Source organism: Nilaparvata lugens, chromosome X, assembly GCF_014356525.2.
Source record: "Nilaparvata lugens isolate BPH chromosome X, ASM1435652v1, whole genome shotgun sequence".
Classification (NCBI taxonomy): domain Eukaryota; kingdom Metazoa; phylum Arthropoda; class Insecta; order Hemiptera; family Delphacidae; genus Nilaparvata; species Nilaparvata lugens.
The window spans coordinates 1,353,130-1,372,851 of NC_052518.1; the positions used below are offsets into that span (position 1 = coordinate 1,353,130).

Here is a 19,722-nt window from a genome sequence, read left to right on the forward strand (position 1 = left end):
AATCTCTGATAAGCTCTTGACAATGGTGTAATAACCGAAACCGGTCTTTCTAAGTATCGATAAATCTGTGGTTTTTGACAATTTCTTAGTCTTTTTCATTCAATATGAATAATTACCACAATATCAACTTCTCAACTACACAAAAAGTACTTCTCAATGGTAAAAACAGAAAACCTATGATGTAATAACCGAAACCCGTCTTTCTAAGTATCAATAAATCTGTGGTTTTTTGACAATTTCTTAGTCTTTTTCATTCAATTGAGAAGTACTGTTGGAACTAAGTTGCATAGGGTTAGATGATGATTCAAATTCTTGGGTGATTCGAACATCAGGTATTGCAGTGGTCACCATTACGGTAAAGGCATAGTGCCGAGTCAATGCTGCGATAGATTCAAACTATTTTGAATAAAGCTTGGGAAATTTTTGAAGAATGAGTTCAAAGTGTCAAGACCAGGACTGCTGTCGTAATGCAGATGCTTGTTATACAATTCGCGTGAGAAAGATTTCGTGTTTTTTGCTATTCTTTAGAGTTCACGAGTTGCAGTGGAGAATAGACGATGATGTGGAGTATTCAGATTGACAATATAAAGAAGAAATGCGCGCAACATCGGGAGATAATCGGCCGTTTAAAGAAGTGGCCAGTAAACGACTAATAGAAGCGTGAAAAAACACACACAAATGCTGCAGCCAAGGGTGTGAATCAGCTGAAAAGAATGTACAGTACTTCTATAGCACCTTGACACCAACAGCATTCCAGTTTATGGACAATACAGATACATATTTGCACCGATTCGCTCCGATTATTTATATATACTACGAAATGCACTGATATTCGATTATATTCTACTGAAGGTGCGATAAAGTAATAAATGTGTTTGTGATGAGATTCGATTACTTACAACAAGGTAAAACGGTATTTATAATTAGATTATTCACATATACAGGGTGTTTACGAGCTCTTTACCAATGCTCTAGGGCAGTGGTCGCCCAACAGTCGATCGCGAGCTACCGGTCGCTCGTGGGGTAGTTTTTGGTAGCTCACAGAAACGCTCGTGCAAAAGAATGTCGTCCAGTTTGAATATATACACTCTAGGGCATTGTTTATGAGTGAAAAACATATCTAAATATCATAATTAAATTGTATGGAAGTCTACAGTTACACAGCGGCCATAGTGCTTTTTCACTTATTATTTTTTCCCCAAATAATGGTTGAACATACGCAATTGAAACTTTGCATAGTCATTTATAAGAACTAGACAAAGCTAGAAAAAAATTATGATAAATTTTCAAATTTATGAAACAAAATGGCGGCAATTTAAATTTTTGTTTTTTCAATTACTCATGAACCGTTGGTTTTACAAAAACTTTACAGAAATAACATTTTTTAGTAAATTTGATTGCCTATCGATTGGTACCAAATTCTTCAAGATTGGACCAATATTAACTGAGATATGGCAGCTTTGGTGGTTGGTCACCCACCTTTAGAGGGTTATTTAACGTTATGTCATTGTTTGAAATGATCTAATATCGCTTACTATTAACATTCAATGCGAATGTAGATTGTTGCATCATTGAAGCGACTCTATCAGCATGCCTTGGTTTGCACTGCAACAAACTTTCAGTGGTCACCTATCACTAAGGCTGCTATATCTCAGTTGATATTAGTCCAATCTCAACAACTCTGTTACCAATCAATAGGCAATCAAATTTACTAAAAAAAGTTATTCTTGTAATCTCATTGTTAAACCAACGGTTTCTGAGTTATTCAAGAAACAAAATTTAAAATGGCCGCCATTTTGTTTTATGAATTTGAAAAATCATCATAATTTTTTTGTATCTTTGTCTAGTTGTTATGAATGACTGTGCTAAGTTTCAATTTCGTATGTTCAACCATTATTTGGAAAAAAATAATTAGTGAAAAAAGGAAAATGTCCGCTGTGTGAGTAACTGAAGACTTCCGGGCAATTTGAATATGATATCTAGATATGTTTTTCACCCAGGAGTTCGTAAACACTCTGTATAACAGTGTAGAGACATAGTACTTCTAATAAGTTAAAATAATTTTGATTACATAGCATATTCAAGGGATTTCCTGTTTTCCTCTCGAATCCCACATGGGAGAGTAGCGTGAAAGATGGAACATTACCAATGGAGAAATATTCAAATCGAAAAACATTTTTAGTCGACAAAGCGACTCACAGATCATCAACGGAAACATAAAACTCAAGACAATACTTTAAAACATTTCATTCATATATCACAACATGTTTCGGACATGTCTGAAATTTTTTTTCTTTATATTTATATTACAAGTAGCCCTATACAAAAAAAGAGATAAATACTGTATTAGTTACTGAAAAGATATAAGACTAAGGCTCAACTCACACTTACGCGACTCAGGTCGAGAAGAGACTCGACTCAATTCAATTCAATTCAATTTATTTTTTCCTTCTGAATACAATTCAAAGCAGTTACATAGAATCTTAAGCAATAAAGTTTATACAATTCAAGAAATGATATACTATACTTACTAAAATCAAACAACAAAATGTAGAACTAGCCTATACTAAACAATAAAACTCTTGAGCTATCACAATTTTATTCTTGTATAAAATTCTTGTATCAGATAGGAAAGAGCTTACATAGGCAACAAAGGCCTGTGCGTAAGCTCGAGTTATCATAACAATATGCGTTATATCTATAATTATAAAGAGAGATTAAGATTTTTATTAGAGACTCTAGTCGAGAGCATGAGTGTTTCCAAATGGTGACACTTATTTTTTTTTTATTATTATATTTTTGTTGTGTGAAGCCACAAATTCTGAGCGGTGCTCAAGTGGCATACACTATTTTGCCAAGTCTGAGTATGCCACATCAAGTGGCATACACACTCAGACCAGTCGATTCTAGTCTCCGCGACGTCACCATTTGAAAACACATGCTCTCCACTAAAGTCCAATCTCTTCTCGACCTGAGTCGCGTAAGTGTGAGTTGAGCCTTACATAGAAAAGCCAGTTACACACTAATCGATTTTGGACGTAGAAATTTTCGCATACCTTATAATAATTTCCATTAGATTAAACAGATGATGTCAAACAAATGATGTTTGTCAAGTTCCAAGGACGACAAAAAATCGAACGTCCAAAAATGGATGTGTGTGTAACTGGCTCAAGGGTGGCCACTAACAACAAGACAAGTGTGTTGAACATGTGTGTACACACTAGCACGACATGCATGTTGTGTCACCAGCGTAAGGGTTCGAACAAAAGTTTTGATGTCAAGTTTTCATATCTTCGATTTGTTGTGGTTTATTTTTTATTCACTGTTCTATTCGAGGTTAAATTTAGACTTTATCATTTTAATTTTTAAATTTTCAGTGGTTTATTTATTGTTATTGATTTTTTTTATTTTGTTAGAAGCAACTGTCAAACATCTGTTTTTCGATTGGAAAAGCTATTTTTCGAAGCCTTTCGCGTGAATGTCGTTTCCGTTCGAAGACATGTCCGGTCACACATGTTCAACACACTTGTCCTGTCGTTATTGTCCACCTTTACTCAACATCTATTGAAACATCATTAGATTAATAACATATAGGAATACTTTGGTCTCTTGACAACCAATCAATTTTGGGTGGGAGTCCGATATTGGGGGGTGCTCGTAAAAAATGGTTAGGAAAATTTAATCTTACCGAACTAGAAGTGATTGAATGGCTAAATGGGAAAGACTGGAGAAAAATGACAACATTTTTGGAAACGGCTCTAAAACTAAGAGATGATTTAATAATAGAATTTAATTATTAGTAGATACCGACTCCTGGCAGACAACCTTCATGGTTATGCCATAATAGTGTCTTGTGGTTTTTTTTTTGTTATTTATAAATTATGTAAATTTTTATTTTTTGTTTTTTGTCATTTCTTAGTATGAATTACATTTTTCGTATGAATGATATTTTGTTTATTAATAAAGACATTCTACTGCTACTACTACTACTACAACCAATCAACTGTCATCAAATCATCATAGCACATTAGATAACATTATGTTGAGAAAATATAATCGAGCCTAACAAATTTGGTGTGACATGACACATTCACCCTACTTTCCAAGTCCTTATAACCTAATATATTTTTCAATATTATCATAATTTATTGAATATCTACTTATTGATCGTGTAGTGGGAGAAACCAAAAGGCATTCAGCTCAAAACTGTTTCACACCAAAATTTGAAACATTCAAAAAATGTTCTACAATCTATCTTCTGTCTTCTGTTCTCCCCCTTCTTCTCTTTTTTCATTCCTTCTCATTCGTCATTCTGTTCTGTCCCTTTTACTCTACTTCTTTTCTTCTTCTCTTTATCTCCATTTCCATTCCTTCTTATTCGTCATCTGTTCTCTTCCTTCTTTTTCTTCTTCTTCATCTTCTTCTCCTCTTCTTCTTCTTCTTCTTCTTCTTCTCCTCTTCTTCTTCTCCTTTTCTTCTTCTTCTTCTCCTCCTCCTCCTCTTCTTCTTCTTCTTCTCTTCTTCTTCTTCTCTTCTTCTTCTTCTTCTTCTTCTTCTTCTTCTTCTTCTTCTTCTTCTTCTTCTTCTTCTTCTTCTTCTTCTTCTTCTTCTTCTTCTTCTTCTTCTTCTTCTTCTTCTTCTTCTTCTTCTTCTTCTTCTCTTCTTCTTCTTTCCTTTCTCATTGGTCATGTTCATTTGGCGTGGAGCACGCCGGGTCCAACACATTCGTGAAGAAGCCATTTGCTTGGAAAATATTTTTATTACTGTCATTACGTCTCTGATTCAATGTTATTTAAACGAGTCACAAATTGGGAAAGAATCCGGAAGAAGCAGATAGTGTTCATTGCATTCCGACACAGCTCACACCGAACGATATGATTCACGTTATAATGGCAGTGAAGAAAGATAAGAGAACAGCGTTGCCGATTCTCTGACTTCTATAGAGGATAGCTGATACCGATTATCCAATTAACTGTTTGTTTGAAACAATTATATTTTATGTGTTGAGGAAATATTTTTTTTAAAGTGTCACCTATAGATTTGGAAGAAAAATAGCACAATGACTACCTTATTTTTTATCTATCAATGTTATTACATTAGTGTCATTCGCATTTCAAATGAATAAATAAAAAATGATTTGATACTGAATAATGAAAAAACAGATGAACTGAACTCAAAAATAAAATTAATCTAACTTATATGTCTAACAATTATTTAGTAATTACAATTAAATACATTACTAACAATGACCACACAACTTGTCAAAGTGGTCATATAATTTCCAAAACTTAAAATGAATGTCAAGTGAAATTTATGGTGGAAATAAAATTACTAGTAGTTCTGCGAACAGTAGACCTCGCTCATGAATAGCCTACAACTTTCAAACTAATGAGAAGGGCCATTAAGAAAATACAGTATATTGTGAAGATTTATACATATCATCTATTATTTTCTCCATTGAAAGTGCTAAAGACATTGTTTCCAGGGACACCGGACTTATAAATGTCTCTCAAGGAGGTACCTTCATATCGTCCACATATTTACAATATTACAAATTATCCAACAATTGATCATAAGAAATCGGTCAACTGACAGAAAAATGGAATATGCAGTAGGCAATTTAGACGATGAATCGTCTCACAGACTATAGTGAAGATTCTAAATAACATGGGTATGTTGGTTACAATGACAGGAGGTTGCTAATAATGTTTTTCATGAAAAGTGGATTAAATGTTATGGCGGCTTGTTATGCCTATGCAGAATGTTTATGCTCACAAGTCGGTTTCCGATCTCATACTAAAGCGGAAACAAGAGCTAACTAACTAAGCTGTGATGTCTCCGGCCGGTTCTGTAGGTCTAGAAACTATTCATCTATGAAATAGGGAAATATCGTGTTGAAAAGGGACTTAAATAAATGGTCCAATCACGTGAGAAGTTTTCTTCAATTAATAAATACAGTATAATTTGGAGCGGCTCAGACGTTTCAAGGTTCACCGCTGACAACTCTTGTCCTCTATCGATAGCATTCCAACGATACCATTCATTCAATACAGCACATTTTAGAGCGGCACAATTTATATTAAAACCGGAGGTCTTATCAAAAATCGTTACACATACGTTACTGCGCCTTGTTTCAAAGAACTTGTATACCAAATTTCATCCAAATCGGACAATAACTGCGACTGTAACTGCGTTACAAACAGACAAAAGCAGATCGAGTCGAAACTAAGACCTCAGCTTCGCTTCGGTCAATTATTTATTTATTTATTTTTTTATAAATATTTTGCTAATTAATTATATTTCTACATTGTTGAAACACGATCTGGCAGAGTTTCGAAGCTAGAAAAGGATAGCGCTTTCTGCTTTGACGAATGATAGACAAGGATAGCAACACCAATGTTAATCAAATACTGCACTATAACATGGACCTCATTACAGTGCGCGAATTTTGACGTTGTCTTGTTCAGATTATGTTTGATCGTGCTTCGCCGGTAATGCGCCTTTAATAGAGGGTCTTTTTCTTTTATTTCTTTGAAAGCCTTGACCGCCAGCTACAAAAGGCATTGCAATTCCTCCAACTTGGAGTACAGTAAACCACTGCGGGTGAAGCCTAGCTAGCAGTAAACCAAAATATCCGACCCTGGTACTAAATTTGGATAGAAACGGTACGATAATTCAATTATGAGCTTTTCACGAATATCGGAATTTCTTCGTACGGTATCCGAGATGTGATGTCAAGGTTGGGCGTGTCCGGTTGTTGAAAATGAGAAGAATAAAAATCCGATTGAGAAGAAAACAAAAAAAGTTAAGAAGAAGAAGAAGAAAGAAGAAGAAGAAGAAGGAGAAGAAGAAGATAAGAAGAAGAAGAAGAAGAAACAGCGATGAGTTTCACGGTGACTGATGATATCATTGCAGTTGAATGAATAAACAGTGTTTCGCATGTGACCGTCGGACCGACCTACTTGATCAAGAGCTGTCACTATAGCGTCCTCCACGTTAAAATGGCAGTGGAAAAAGATAGGAGAACAGTGTTGCCGATTTTCTGCCCTGTCACTGCCTCCTTCCACAGAGGATAGCTGATTTGCTAACTGGACATCCTTGTTTAAAATAATCAATCATATTTTCATTCGTTTATTAAATATACTTTTCAACCATTCAATAATAACTGTTCACGATTAAGATAAATTTTTTCTAAATCAATTGACCGAGCGTAGTGATGTCTAAGATACAAATCGACGGTTTTGCATTTCTCTTTATAATTATTATTTAACGAAAATCCTAAATAAATGCTGCAAATCACCCCGAAGACATCTGCTACTGCAGACATGACCAAAAGGGTTAACAGCTAGATGGAAATTCGATGAGAACTACTATCCAAAAATTAGTTGCCAGCCCGGGAATCGAACCCGGTACCCCCTAATTGCTAGTCAGGAATGCTTGCCCTTACACCAAACTGACAATCTCTGGATAGCAGCGCTCATTTTATACGAAGCCACAGCGCCCAACCAGTTACAGATGGAATTAAAGATGCATTCTCTATTTAATTCCATCTTTTAATTAAAGATGCATTCTCTATTTAATTCCATCTTTTAATTAAAGATGCATTCTCTATTTAATTCCATCTTTTAATTAAAGATGCATTCTCTATTTAATTCCATCTTTTAATTAAAGATGCATTCTCTATTTAATTCCATCTGTAATTTCTCTTTATGTTTGTTTGTTTTTATGAATGCGTGTATGTTCCGCATTTTATGCGAAACAAGGCAATAGATTTTCATGAATTTGACAGAACTGTTCTTTGCTTAGTCTTTTTCACTCAATATGAATAATTACCACAATATCAACTTCTCAACTACACAAAAAGTAACAGATTTTCATGAAATTTGACAGGTATGTTCCTTTTTAAATTGCTCGTCGACGTATATACAAGGTTTTTGGAAATTTTGCATTTCAAGGATAATATAAAAGGAAAAAGAGCCTCCTTCATACGCCAATATTAGAGTAAAAATCAGACTATAGAATTATTGATCATAAATCAGCTGTCGAATGGATTATAGATGCCATGACGCATGCAATTCAATATCTCAATGTAACTTAGTAGAAAATCAGCAGCTGTATAGACTATTAATTGCATGCAATTTTTATGCACTATTTAATGAACTATTGATTGCGTGCAATAACGCATGCAATTAATAACTAAAATAACAGTATTGTCTCTCGAACTTCTCTGCTTTGAACTTGGGCTGTCCTGTTGCCAGTAAGTCTTGAAGGAGATTAGCTTTTGATGTTAGCTTTTTTGATACACCATCCCCAACAGCCATCAGCCGTTTTCACACCGATATCTCGCCGACACGACATACAGACAGGATTTACTCTGATGGACAGTATAAGAGGAGGCTGCGATTTATAACTGCGCGGGGTCTACTGTTCACAGAACTACTACACCTTTTCAAATTTTATTTGAGTTATTTTATTTAAGTTAATTTGAGAAAGTATCAATTGTATTTGAGACTTACAATTTAATTGTCACTTGTCACTTGTCACTTTAATAGTCACTTGTAATTGAGAGAATGTCAGATGTACATGAGAATAGTGAATTGTATTTGAGAAATCGTCAAATGTAAATGAGAATAGTGAATTGTATTTGAGAAATCGTCAATGTAAATGAGAAGATATCAATTGAAAATGAGAAAATTTTCCAATTGACATGTCGTGACTCTTCTGTAGCCTACAGTACAGGTTTGATTTGAGCAGGAAAGGATACTGTACTACGTACACAGTATTCCAATTACTATCATAGGCTTTGCATGGGGGAAATTAATATTTTCAATGGTGGAAGTATTTCCCCTGTACTGTTTACGAATGATTCATGAGAATTATTTCTATGAATGTATTGGCAACGTGACGTTTGTCTCCAACAAAACTTGATGAAGATAAAATTCTCTATGTTTACGGCGCAATCGAACTTTATCATCGATCATCGAATCTCTTGATCAAACAATTTGGCAATTCTCCAATGGATTTTGGGGCTTGAAAATAATGAAAACATTATTTTCAAGCCCCAAAATCCATTGGAGAATTGCCAAATTGTTTGATCAAGAGATTCGATTGATCGATGATAAAGTTCGATTGCGCCGTAAACATAAAGAATTTTATCTTCATCAAGTTTTGTTGGAGACAAACGTCACGTTGCCAATACATACATAGAAATAATTCTCATTAATCATTCGTAAACAGTACAGGGGAAATACTTCCACCATTGAAAATATTAATTTTCCCCCATGCAAAGCCTATGATAGTAATTGGAATACTGTGTATGTAGTACAGTATCCTTTCCTGCTCAAATCAAACCTGTACTGTAGGCTACAGAAGAGTCACGACATGTCAATTGGAAAATTTTCTCATTTTCAATTGATATCTTCTCATTTACATTTGACGATTTCTCAAATACAATTCACTATTCTCATTTACATTGACGATTTCTCAAATACAATTCACTATTCTCATGTACATCTGACATTCTCTCAATTACAAGTGACTATTAAAGTGACAAGTGACAAGTGACAATTAAATTGTAAGTCTCAAATACAATTGATACTTTCTCAAATTAACTTAAATAAAATAACTCAAATAAAATTTGAAAAGGTGTAGTAGTTCTGTGAACAGTAGACCTCGCGCAGTTATAAACCGCAGCCTCCTCTTATACTGTCCATCAGAGTAAATCCTGTCTGTATGTCGTGTCGGCGAGATATCGGTGTGAAAACGGCTAATGGCTGTTGGGGTTGGTATATCAAAAATGCTAACATCAAAAGCTAATCTCCTTCAAGACATACTGGCAACAGGACAGCCCAAGTTCAAAGCAGAGAAAGTTCGAGAGACAATACTGTTATTTTAGTTATTAATTGCATGCGTTATTGCACGCAATCAATAGTTCATTTAATAGTGCATAAAAATTGCATGCAATTAATAGTCTATACAGCTGCTGATTTTTTACCAAGTTACATTGAGATATTGAATTGCATGCTTCATGGCATTTATAATCTATTCGACAGCTGATTTATGATCAATAATTCTATAGTCTGATTTTTACTCTAATATTGGCGTATGAAGGAGGCTCTTTTTCCTTTTATATTATCCTTGAAATGCAAAATTTCCAAAAACCTTGTATATACGTCGACGAGCAATTTAAAAAGGAACATACCTGTCAAATTTCATGAAAATCTGTTACTTTTTGTGTAGTTGAGAAGTTGATATTGTGGTAATTATTCATATTGAGTGAAAAAGACTAAGAAATTGTCAAAAAACACAGATTTATTGATACTTAGAAAGACCAATTTCGGTTATTACACCAAAACTCTCTGAGTTTATCAGAGATTGACAATGCTGTAATAACCGAAACCAGTCTTTCTAAGTATCAATAAATCTGTGGTTTTTTTGACAGTTTCTGTCTTTTCCATTCAAAATGTGTTATTTACCGATGAGTCCAGCTTTACAAGAGAAGGAATCTTCAACTCTCGCAACAGTCACGTCTGGGCCTTAGACAATCCTCATGAGGTCAAAGTGCGTGGTTATCAGCATAGATTTTCGCTGAATGTTTGGACGGGTATCTTAGGTAATCGCGTGATTGGACCATACATTCTTCCTAATCGTCTGAATTCTCCCACGTACATTACTTTTTTAAGAGACATACTACCAGAACTTTTGGAAGATGTGCCTCTTGCAAACAGATATAATATTTGGTTTCAACATGATGGTGCCCCTGCTCATTTCGGAAATGTTGTTACGGACTTTCTGAACATGACCTATCGTCAGCGGTGGATTGGGCGGGGTGGACCAGTACCGTGGCCCGCACGTTCACCTGACCTCAACCCTTTAGATTTTTTTTTCTGGGACCATATGAAAGACCTTGTTTACAGCACGCCAGTAGAAAACGAAGAAGACCTTGTGGCAAGAGTGGTTGCTGCAGCAGGTGCCATTCAAGATGATGAAAATGCTTTTATAGCAGTTCGACGGTCCATGATTGAAAGGTGCAGACTGTGTAATCAAGTTGAAGGACGGCATTTTGAGCAATTGCTGCATTAGTATCAGTGAACCGATTTGAGTGAAATTAATATTTTTCAATGTAAAATAAAATTTGGAGGAAATTTATTCTTGTATATTTCTGTAATAAGAACGGTTTTCATGAAATTATAAAAAAAATTAATATTGATCTTTAAATGGTGAAAAGTGGTCATGCATGCAGTACGAAAAAAATTAATTTCTCTGTTATTCTTTGACCAATCTTGATAAATTAGGTATCATTGGAATCATGAAAAGATTTGCTAACTTTTTTGTCTCTTGTAAATTTTCTGTAAAATGGACGGTTTTCGAGATATTCGCCATCAAAAATTTAAAATGGCCGCCATTTTGAAAAATTTCAATGAAAAAATTTTTTTTTATTTTTTATAGTTGAGTCTTTATAGCATAAATATTCATGCCAAATTTCAGATCAATACAACATTTCGTTCTTGAGATAAAAATTTTTAAGTGAAAAAAACAAAATGGCAGCTATAAGGATAACCGCTGAGTTTTGGACACTTCAATATGACATTTGTAGTCTCCTAGCATCCAGGTACAATACCCTAAAATTCTCGACACTACTTCTGAAACACCCTGTATATTATATATATATATATATTATATATATATATATATATATATATATATATATAAAATTATATTGTTTATTTTTGTGTATGGCGAAAAATAGCGTTCGCACCACGGGCAAAAATGTTTTTCCGGCTCTCAATCTTTTCTAGTCCTCGGCCTACGGCCTCAGACTTGAAAACCGATTTCGAGCCGGAAAAATCTCATTTTCTGCTCCAGGTGCGAAATATACTATATCATATTATTTTATTTGAGTACAGTTACGAGAAATATAATTACTGGAAGTAGCCAGTACTGATTTTTTGGATCATTTCTCAATTACAACTGACAACTTCTCGATTTCAAATCGTATGTTCTCAAATTAAAATGATACTTTCTCAAATAAAATTCACTATTCTCAATTACAAGTGATGACTTCTGAAATACAATTGGCTATTCTCATTTACATCTGACGTCTTCTCAAATACAAATGACTGCTCTCAATTACAATTTATACTTTCTCATTAGCCATTTTGTGAAAACTGACTCGACCTAAGGGACCTTTAAAGCTTAATTTGATAAATTGGGATGGACTCACCGGTTTATTTTAAGCTTTTGTCCCTGGATAGAAATTCTCCGTTAGAGCATCAGTCTTTTGTCCGTCATACTCCGACATCACCAACATGACAACATCTGTGATGTCACATAAGTTCACAAGTAGCAATTCCTGAAGGCTAATTAAAATTTGAGCAATCTCTTCCCTGTCACATTTCAGGCTTACTCTCTTTTGTCTTTCATTTCAACCTCTATATCCTTCCATAATTATAAATGTGTTTGAAATTCACTTTTAGACTTATTTGTCTATTTAGCTTCACAGGAAAGAACTACGTGGACTATCAGCTTGAGATAACAGTAAAAGTTGCGACATAAACGCCCTATACCATGGGATATCTAATTATGGTTTTGTTTCTCTATGATATCTTATAGTCAATTTTTCCATACTCAAAGAACGTTCAAATTGAGAAGTCACCCCAAACAAGCAGTACACTTTCATCGACTAACTGCAGTCAATGTCAAACGAGACTTCCTCTCTCTTGGATGTGTCATTTTGTGTTTGGCTCTATTCTCTCATTTCTATCTCATGTTTAATCTTTCTCTACTCGAATTTTTCTTGGCGTTAATTCCAATTTACCTTGGAATTACATTCTCAAATACAGTTGGAAAATGTGTAGTATAATTGAATATTGTACTGTTTTAGGTGGTGAGTTGGGGGAGAAATGGGATGTTGGAGAAGGAGAGCAACCTGTCTGCATAGCAGCGTCTCGCACAGCGGCGGTTTGGTTGGCATGTGCAGGCGTAATGTTCATGATGGCATTGCTCGCTTCGCTGTGTGTTCTCATTAGGTCGCGCATGCGACAAACAAAACTTACCGACGAACGCAATCGGCTTCTATTTGTACCACCGTTTGTCTGGTGAAATTCCAACTAATTCTCAATAGATTCATCTATTGGAAACCTCATCTTTATTGGGTGTTTATTGACCTGTATGTTCTGATCGAACCCTTTTTGTTCTAAGGAGAGAACAAGAAGGCTGTGCAAAGGTTAACCCTACAGACACACACTTACTTTATGCTAACACAGTAGACACACTGGGGTGTTGAACACCCTTATTCAATTTTGCATTTTTCTTCGAAAAATATGAAAAAAAACAAGTACTTAGACCATACTTCATCATTTCTTAATCAGTTTTGTTCCAAGTGCATACAGAAATCAAAAGTACAGCACTGCTTATCAATATTTATACTAATTTTTGAAGTACGTATGTTCCGCCTAAGTATTGGAGCTCCTAATCCGATTTGAACGAATGGCTTGATCATTGCCAATGACAACTTCATCAAAAACTCACGTCTCTTCATTTTATTGTTTTGAATCTCAAGTTGTAGAGAATCATAGCATTTATTCCAATCTGATCCATCATCCCATACCACATTCGTAGTGATAATACAAGTGAATCTTTGTAATAAAAGTGTTTGATGTAATTCCTACGTAAAAGACACTCTGGGGTGTTAGACACCCAAACGAAGAACAAGATGAGCTGGTGACCTTGTAGAATGCTATTACTGACTGGAAGTGGTGGAGAGTAGTTAACAATACTACAGACCTAATTTATACTGGGCATAAGTCCCCATCTGTTTGATATTGTCAACTGCAGAACAGAAAAAAAATATCCCTTGGGTGTGAAACACCCCAGTGTGTCTCTTTAGGGTTAAAAATAAATTTTTCCTACAGTTATGTTGAAAAGTGGCCATTGCTGCACTGATTACAGAACGCAAAGAATCACTTTTCCGCTCTAGTGCGGGAATAGTTATTTGTGAAACTAGTGCGCAAAGTGACAGTTTGCTGCATCGAAAGAAACGTTTACGCCCGAGCCGTAGGCGAGGGCGGAATGGTTTCTTGAGTGCAGCAAACGAACTTTGCGCACGTATTTCACATTAAATTTTTCCTACAGTTACCATTGAATATTAAAAGTGGGTAATTATGGGTAAAATTGCCTGAATAATGTATGTGTGTTTGAATGGCGGGGGGCAGCTGTGTGGTGTGTGCTGTGGTGGCACTGTGCTGTCGTTGTCCTTGGTTATAATATCTACTTAATAATTAGCGCGTTGTGCTTCGTTGCATAATTAGCGCGTTGTGCTTCGTTGCACCTCTGTCAATATAGCAGCCCAGTCACTGTTACCAACTTCATTTTGATTTTGCTGCACTGGTGCTCCATATAACCTACTAACTATTTTGCGTTGTCATGCTGCAAATCTGGAGTACGCAAAGTACTCACTTTGCGCACTAGTGCGGAAAAGTGATTCTTTGCAGCCTGCAATCAGTGCACAAATGGTCACTTTTCAGGGTATCTGTAGGAAAAAATTTTTCTGCACTCCAGATTTGCAACATGGCAACGCAAAATACTTAGTAGGTTATATGGAGCAACAGTGCAGCAAAATCAAAATGAAGTTGGTAACAGTGACTGCTGTGGCTGCTATAGTGAGCAGAGGTGCAACCAAGCACAACGCGCTAATTATTATTCATTATATATTATAACCAAGGACAACGAGGACTTTAGGATTTTAGGATTAAGTTTTTATCAATAATAAAATTACACAGAAAAACATTTGATGGATTTCAGACAATTTTACTCATAATTACCCACTTTTCATATTCAATGGTAACTGTAGGAAAAACTTAATGTGAAATACGTGCGCAAAGTTCCTCTGCTGCACTCAAGAAACCATTCCGCCCTCGCCTACGGCTCGGGCGTAAACGTTTCTTTCGGTGCAGCAAACTGACACTTTGCGCACTAGTTGCACAAATAACTATTCTATTGGTGATATTTTTCAAAGTTTTTCGATTTGTATATCATCAAGCTATCAATATGAAACAGTTTTCTCAGGAAAACATTTTTTCCGATCATTACTTTTTGAGATATGAGCGCCTGAAGTTTAAATTTTCGGGGCAGAAAATTTCGAATTCGGTAAGAGATTACTCAAAGGGATTTAGAGGATAAATTCTCCATGGTATTGTTGATTGAACAAAACAAATTTTTTTTCTAAAGTATCAATTTTTGAGAAACTTATTCAATTTACCAAAAATGTTATTTTTGGTCATTTTTAGTAAATTGAAAAACTTTCTCAAAAAATGGTATTTTCGAAATTTTTTTGTTTTATTCATGAAGAATTTATCTTTCAAATCTCATGGATTTATCTCTTACTGAATTTCAAATGTTCTGTCCCAAAATCTTAAACTTTAGGTGATCATATCTCAAAAAGTAATGATGGGGAAAAATGTTTTCCTGAGAAAACTTTTTCATTTTGATAGCTTGATGATATACAAATCGAAAAACTTCGAAAAATATGACCAGTGGAAAGTTTATTTTTAGCCTTTGCCCAGCCTTAGCTGACAGATAACATTTTTGTACCTGATCCTGGAAACTTTACAAACTAGATTGGTTAGTAACTTCAATAATCCTTAAATTTCCGAATTACACTATGAGCCTGAATTATTTTAATGAATAATTGTATCAATAATGTAATAATGGGTGTATCAATAACTCAATAAATGAATTGATATCATTTCCGGTTATGAAACAGCTGTGATATTTGAACAATACTCATGAATGATGACTATTTTATAAAATATTTTATAAGGGATTCCATTGTATTATAAGCTTTACAAATGTACAGAAACAATGAGTTGAACGAAAAATTCGGTTTCAATGGGTGTTGTGGGCTGGTGGAAGGGTTATAAAATAATTTGGGGGTTGACAAATACGGGGTATTTCAGTTTGCTTGGGAACCATAATCTTTATCTGTAACTCCTTAATTGGGGAAATAAATGATAGGTTTTTTCAGGCATTCAATTTCTATCAACTAGTCTTTTTTTTAGCTTTTTATAGATCATATTTTTATGTTATCTACTTGATTTTGTTATCCATACTTCATCTGCTTAAGACATATAAAGTATGTATTTTATTAATGTGCTGACTTTTTTAGCTTTCTATCTATTATATTTGTATGTTATCTATACTTCATGTGCTAAAGACATATAAAATATGTATTTAATAAATGTTCTGACTATTGAATTTAATTTGTATTGTTTTTGGAAATAAAGCTGTGTTTTATATCTTGAATTATTTTTGACTAGCAGGTAACCCGTGCTCCTCAAGGGTCCATTTTTGAACTTGACAAACTGATAACTTGACGTAATGAAATCTTTTAAGAATTAAAAATAGGCCTATAACCATCCTCGGTTAATTAAGAGAATCTATCTGCAAAATTTCAAGTTAATCAGTCCAGTAGTTCAGACGTAATGATGCGTCAAACATAATTTTCCTATCCCGTACGTGTATAAGCCAGTTCTTTCCTTTATTATAGTACTAGCCGTCAGGCTCGCTTCGCTCGCCATATCCGTCTAGCAAGGGGGCTCCGCCCCCTGGACCCCCGACTGGATCGTCCAAAAATGACATCAGCGGGCTGGATTCGCTCGCATGCATTTTTCATTTGAGCATGCTTCATTCCATCAGAAAGTCAAAGTACTGAGAAAACGCAGAAAAGTTGAGAAAAAACGTTGGAAAACGCTGATTTTGGGCGTCTCTCTGATGAAATATTAAAGTCACCTCATCACAAAATTTTTATACCCTAGCTAAAACCTCTGTACCAAATTTGAACATTTTCTGTCTATTACTTGATGAAAGAACTGAGAAAACGCAAAAATCGCTAATTTTGGGCGTATCTTTGGCGTTATTTCAAATTCCTTCAACACAACATTATTACACCCTAGCTGAGCATCTGTACTAAATTTGAACAATTTCTGTTCATTTGTTCTCGATAAATCTGAGAAAAAGCAAAAAAAAAAACAAAAAAAAACGCTGGAAAAACGCTAATTGTGGGCGTATCTTTGGCGTTATTTTAAATTCCTTCTAAAACAACATTATTACACCCTAGCTGAGCTTAGTAAATTTGAACATTTTCTGTTCATTTGTTCTCGATAAAGCTGAGAAAACGCTGGAAAAACGAAGATTTTGGGCCTATCTTAGGAAATTTTTCCAAATCCGTTCTTAGTGCGCCTCTAAAGGGCCAACTGTACATACCTGCCAAATTTGAACGTTTTTGGTGCGATAGATTTTTAGTGCTGCGATTGAGTGAGTCAGTGAGTGAGTGAGTGAGTGCCATTTCGCTTTTATATAGGTAGATTAATGTACCTAACCTTTGAACTAATTTCAATGATAATCTCAAATGTTCCTGATTTGGAGAAGATCTTGAAGCTCAAAACGGTTAGGGTAAAAACATAGTGGAGGGGTGAAGGTAGCACCAGATTGAGAGTGTTGAATGTAATGGACGTATTTAAATGGTGCCGCACATAGTGAAGCGGTATGTTTCGACTAGGGATGTCAATCTCGGGACTGATTTTCAATCCCTGTATTACGGGATTATCCAATATCAATCCCGGGATCCCGGGACTGATCTCGGGATTGGCGAGAATCAGTTTCATGCATTTTTTACAATTACATGTTCAGTAACAGTGTGTGGAGATGAAAAAGGGCTCATTATATAGTGGGAGAGGATACTATTGAAATGGAAAAATAGTTCCATTCTTAGTAAAACATTCTATTTCTATAAATGTTTCCAAGATTAGGAGTAAGTTTTTAAAAGCTGAACCACTACTAAATGAAATTTCGTAGAGCCAACTATATTTACTTCAACTAGATCTTATGATAGAGAAAGAGAATAGATGAGGAATAATTAGACAGCGAGTAATTAGATGGTGCTTGTTTATTTCTGATTTCTGAAGTCTTTTCAAAGTTCTGAGTGCATTTCAAGGAAATGATATCAGCACTTTTGCAAATATTGCGCCGTCTAGACTGGTAATTGTCGTGCTGTGTGGACAGAAACAAATCACAACCAACAAATGACAAACAACCGATCAACAAACATTCTGAGAATGATGCGAAATCAATTTAGCCAGTACAGGGTACAGTATATTACATATTGTATATGCAACTGTAGGCTGTGCAAGTAGAATAAATTAGTCAAACACTTGGAACAATAAATTAGTTATGCAAAACTCTTATTCATCACCGTAAATAAATTCTGTATTGAATTGTTTTTGAAAAAATACGATTCCCAATTTCAGGTTTTCTAATCCCGAAAATCCCGGGGATTGACGCTAAAAAATCCCGGGATTGTTAGGTTTCAAAAATGGACCGATATCCTGGGATTGACATCCCTAGTTTTGACCAATTCAAATACATGCATTAATTCAACACTTTCAAGCTTAAAGCTACCTTCGCCGCTGCGCTATCTTTTCGACCTGAAGCAGCCACTTTTCGAACAGGGAAATCGAAAACACTGTTCCCTAATTTCTGCAATTATAGTGAGGTCAACGTTATGATTGCAGTGTTTGATTAGCAATGTTATTGCTATCCTCGTCTATCAACCAACAAAGCGCATAGCACTATCTCTCTCTATCACTTTTCTCTGTTGCCAGATCATCTTTTAACAATGTTGAATGAATAATCAATTAACAGAATATTTCATCTTAATTATGAAATCATTGAAAAATATAATTGCTTGCTCAATAAAATATAATTGATTATTTTAAACGAGAATGAACAATAAATATTACATTAATAGACCTGTATCAGCTACCGTCAATAAGGCATTGACAAGACCGTGAGGATCGGCAACGTTGTTCTCCTATCTTTCTCCACTGCCATTATAACGTGGACCTCACCATAGAGACGGCTTAGACTGTTGTGTTATTGATTCACTTATTCCTGGGAGCAAACTGAAAGCAAAAAGGATATTTGGAACTCCAAGGTTGGCATCAGATTGAGTGAGAGATAGGGAGAAATGATACAGTTTAGAATTTAAGTTTTTCGGCATATGGATGATACAGATTAATATGTATAAAGATGGAAATTACTGATACATTGCAATTATTCAAATGCTAATGAATTAATTATTACTATTAAACGAAAATCCAAATTAAATGCTGTAATTCACCCCGAAGACTTCTGCTACTGCAAATATTGACAACAGGGTAAACAGCTTCATGGAAATTCGATGAGCGCTACTATTCAAAAATTATTTGTCAACCCTGTTGTCAATATTTGCAGTAGCAGAAGTCTTCGAGGTGAATTACAGCATTTAATTTGGATTTTCGTTTAATAGTAATAATATGCATAAATTTGTGATTCACACATTGAATGGACAAGGAATAATTATTCAAAGAATTATATCAAGCTTAACCTCCAATTTTATCTGTCAAAACCGTATCATACTCGTATAAGTTGTTTAATATTTAAAAATGATAATATATTGGAATTGTGTGGCATATGATTAGCCTTTATTTCATATACATGTTTTTAAGAACATCTTTTTTATCTCTTTTCTGTATAGGGCTACTTGTAATATAAATATAAAGAAAATGGCATAAATGTCCGAGACATGTTGTGATAAAATATTTCAAAAAATGGGTACTGAGATTTTTATTTTCTTTATATTTATAAGAACATGTTTACGAAATCATTCAAAGTGATACCATGAAC

At 34.8% G+C, this 19,722-nt stretch overlaps 1 protein-coding gene across 1 annotated transcript in view; it reads left to right on the forward strand.

Moving 5' to 3' along the window:
* The window catches only part of LOC111045075, a 39,948-nt gene extending 26,836 nt beyond the window's left edge, over positions 1-13,112 (forward strand). Inside the window, exon 5 of the mRNA XM_039442211.1 lies at positions 12,884-13,112. Within this exon, the coding sequence (XP_039298145.1) occupies positions 12,884-13,101 (218 nt within the window). The 3' untranslated portion in view covers positions 13,102-13,112. The remainder of the gene's footprint in view (positions 1-12,883) is intronic.
* Positions 13,113-19,722: the final 6,610 nt, after the last annotated feature.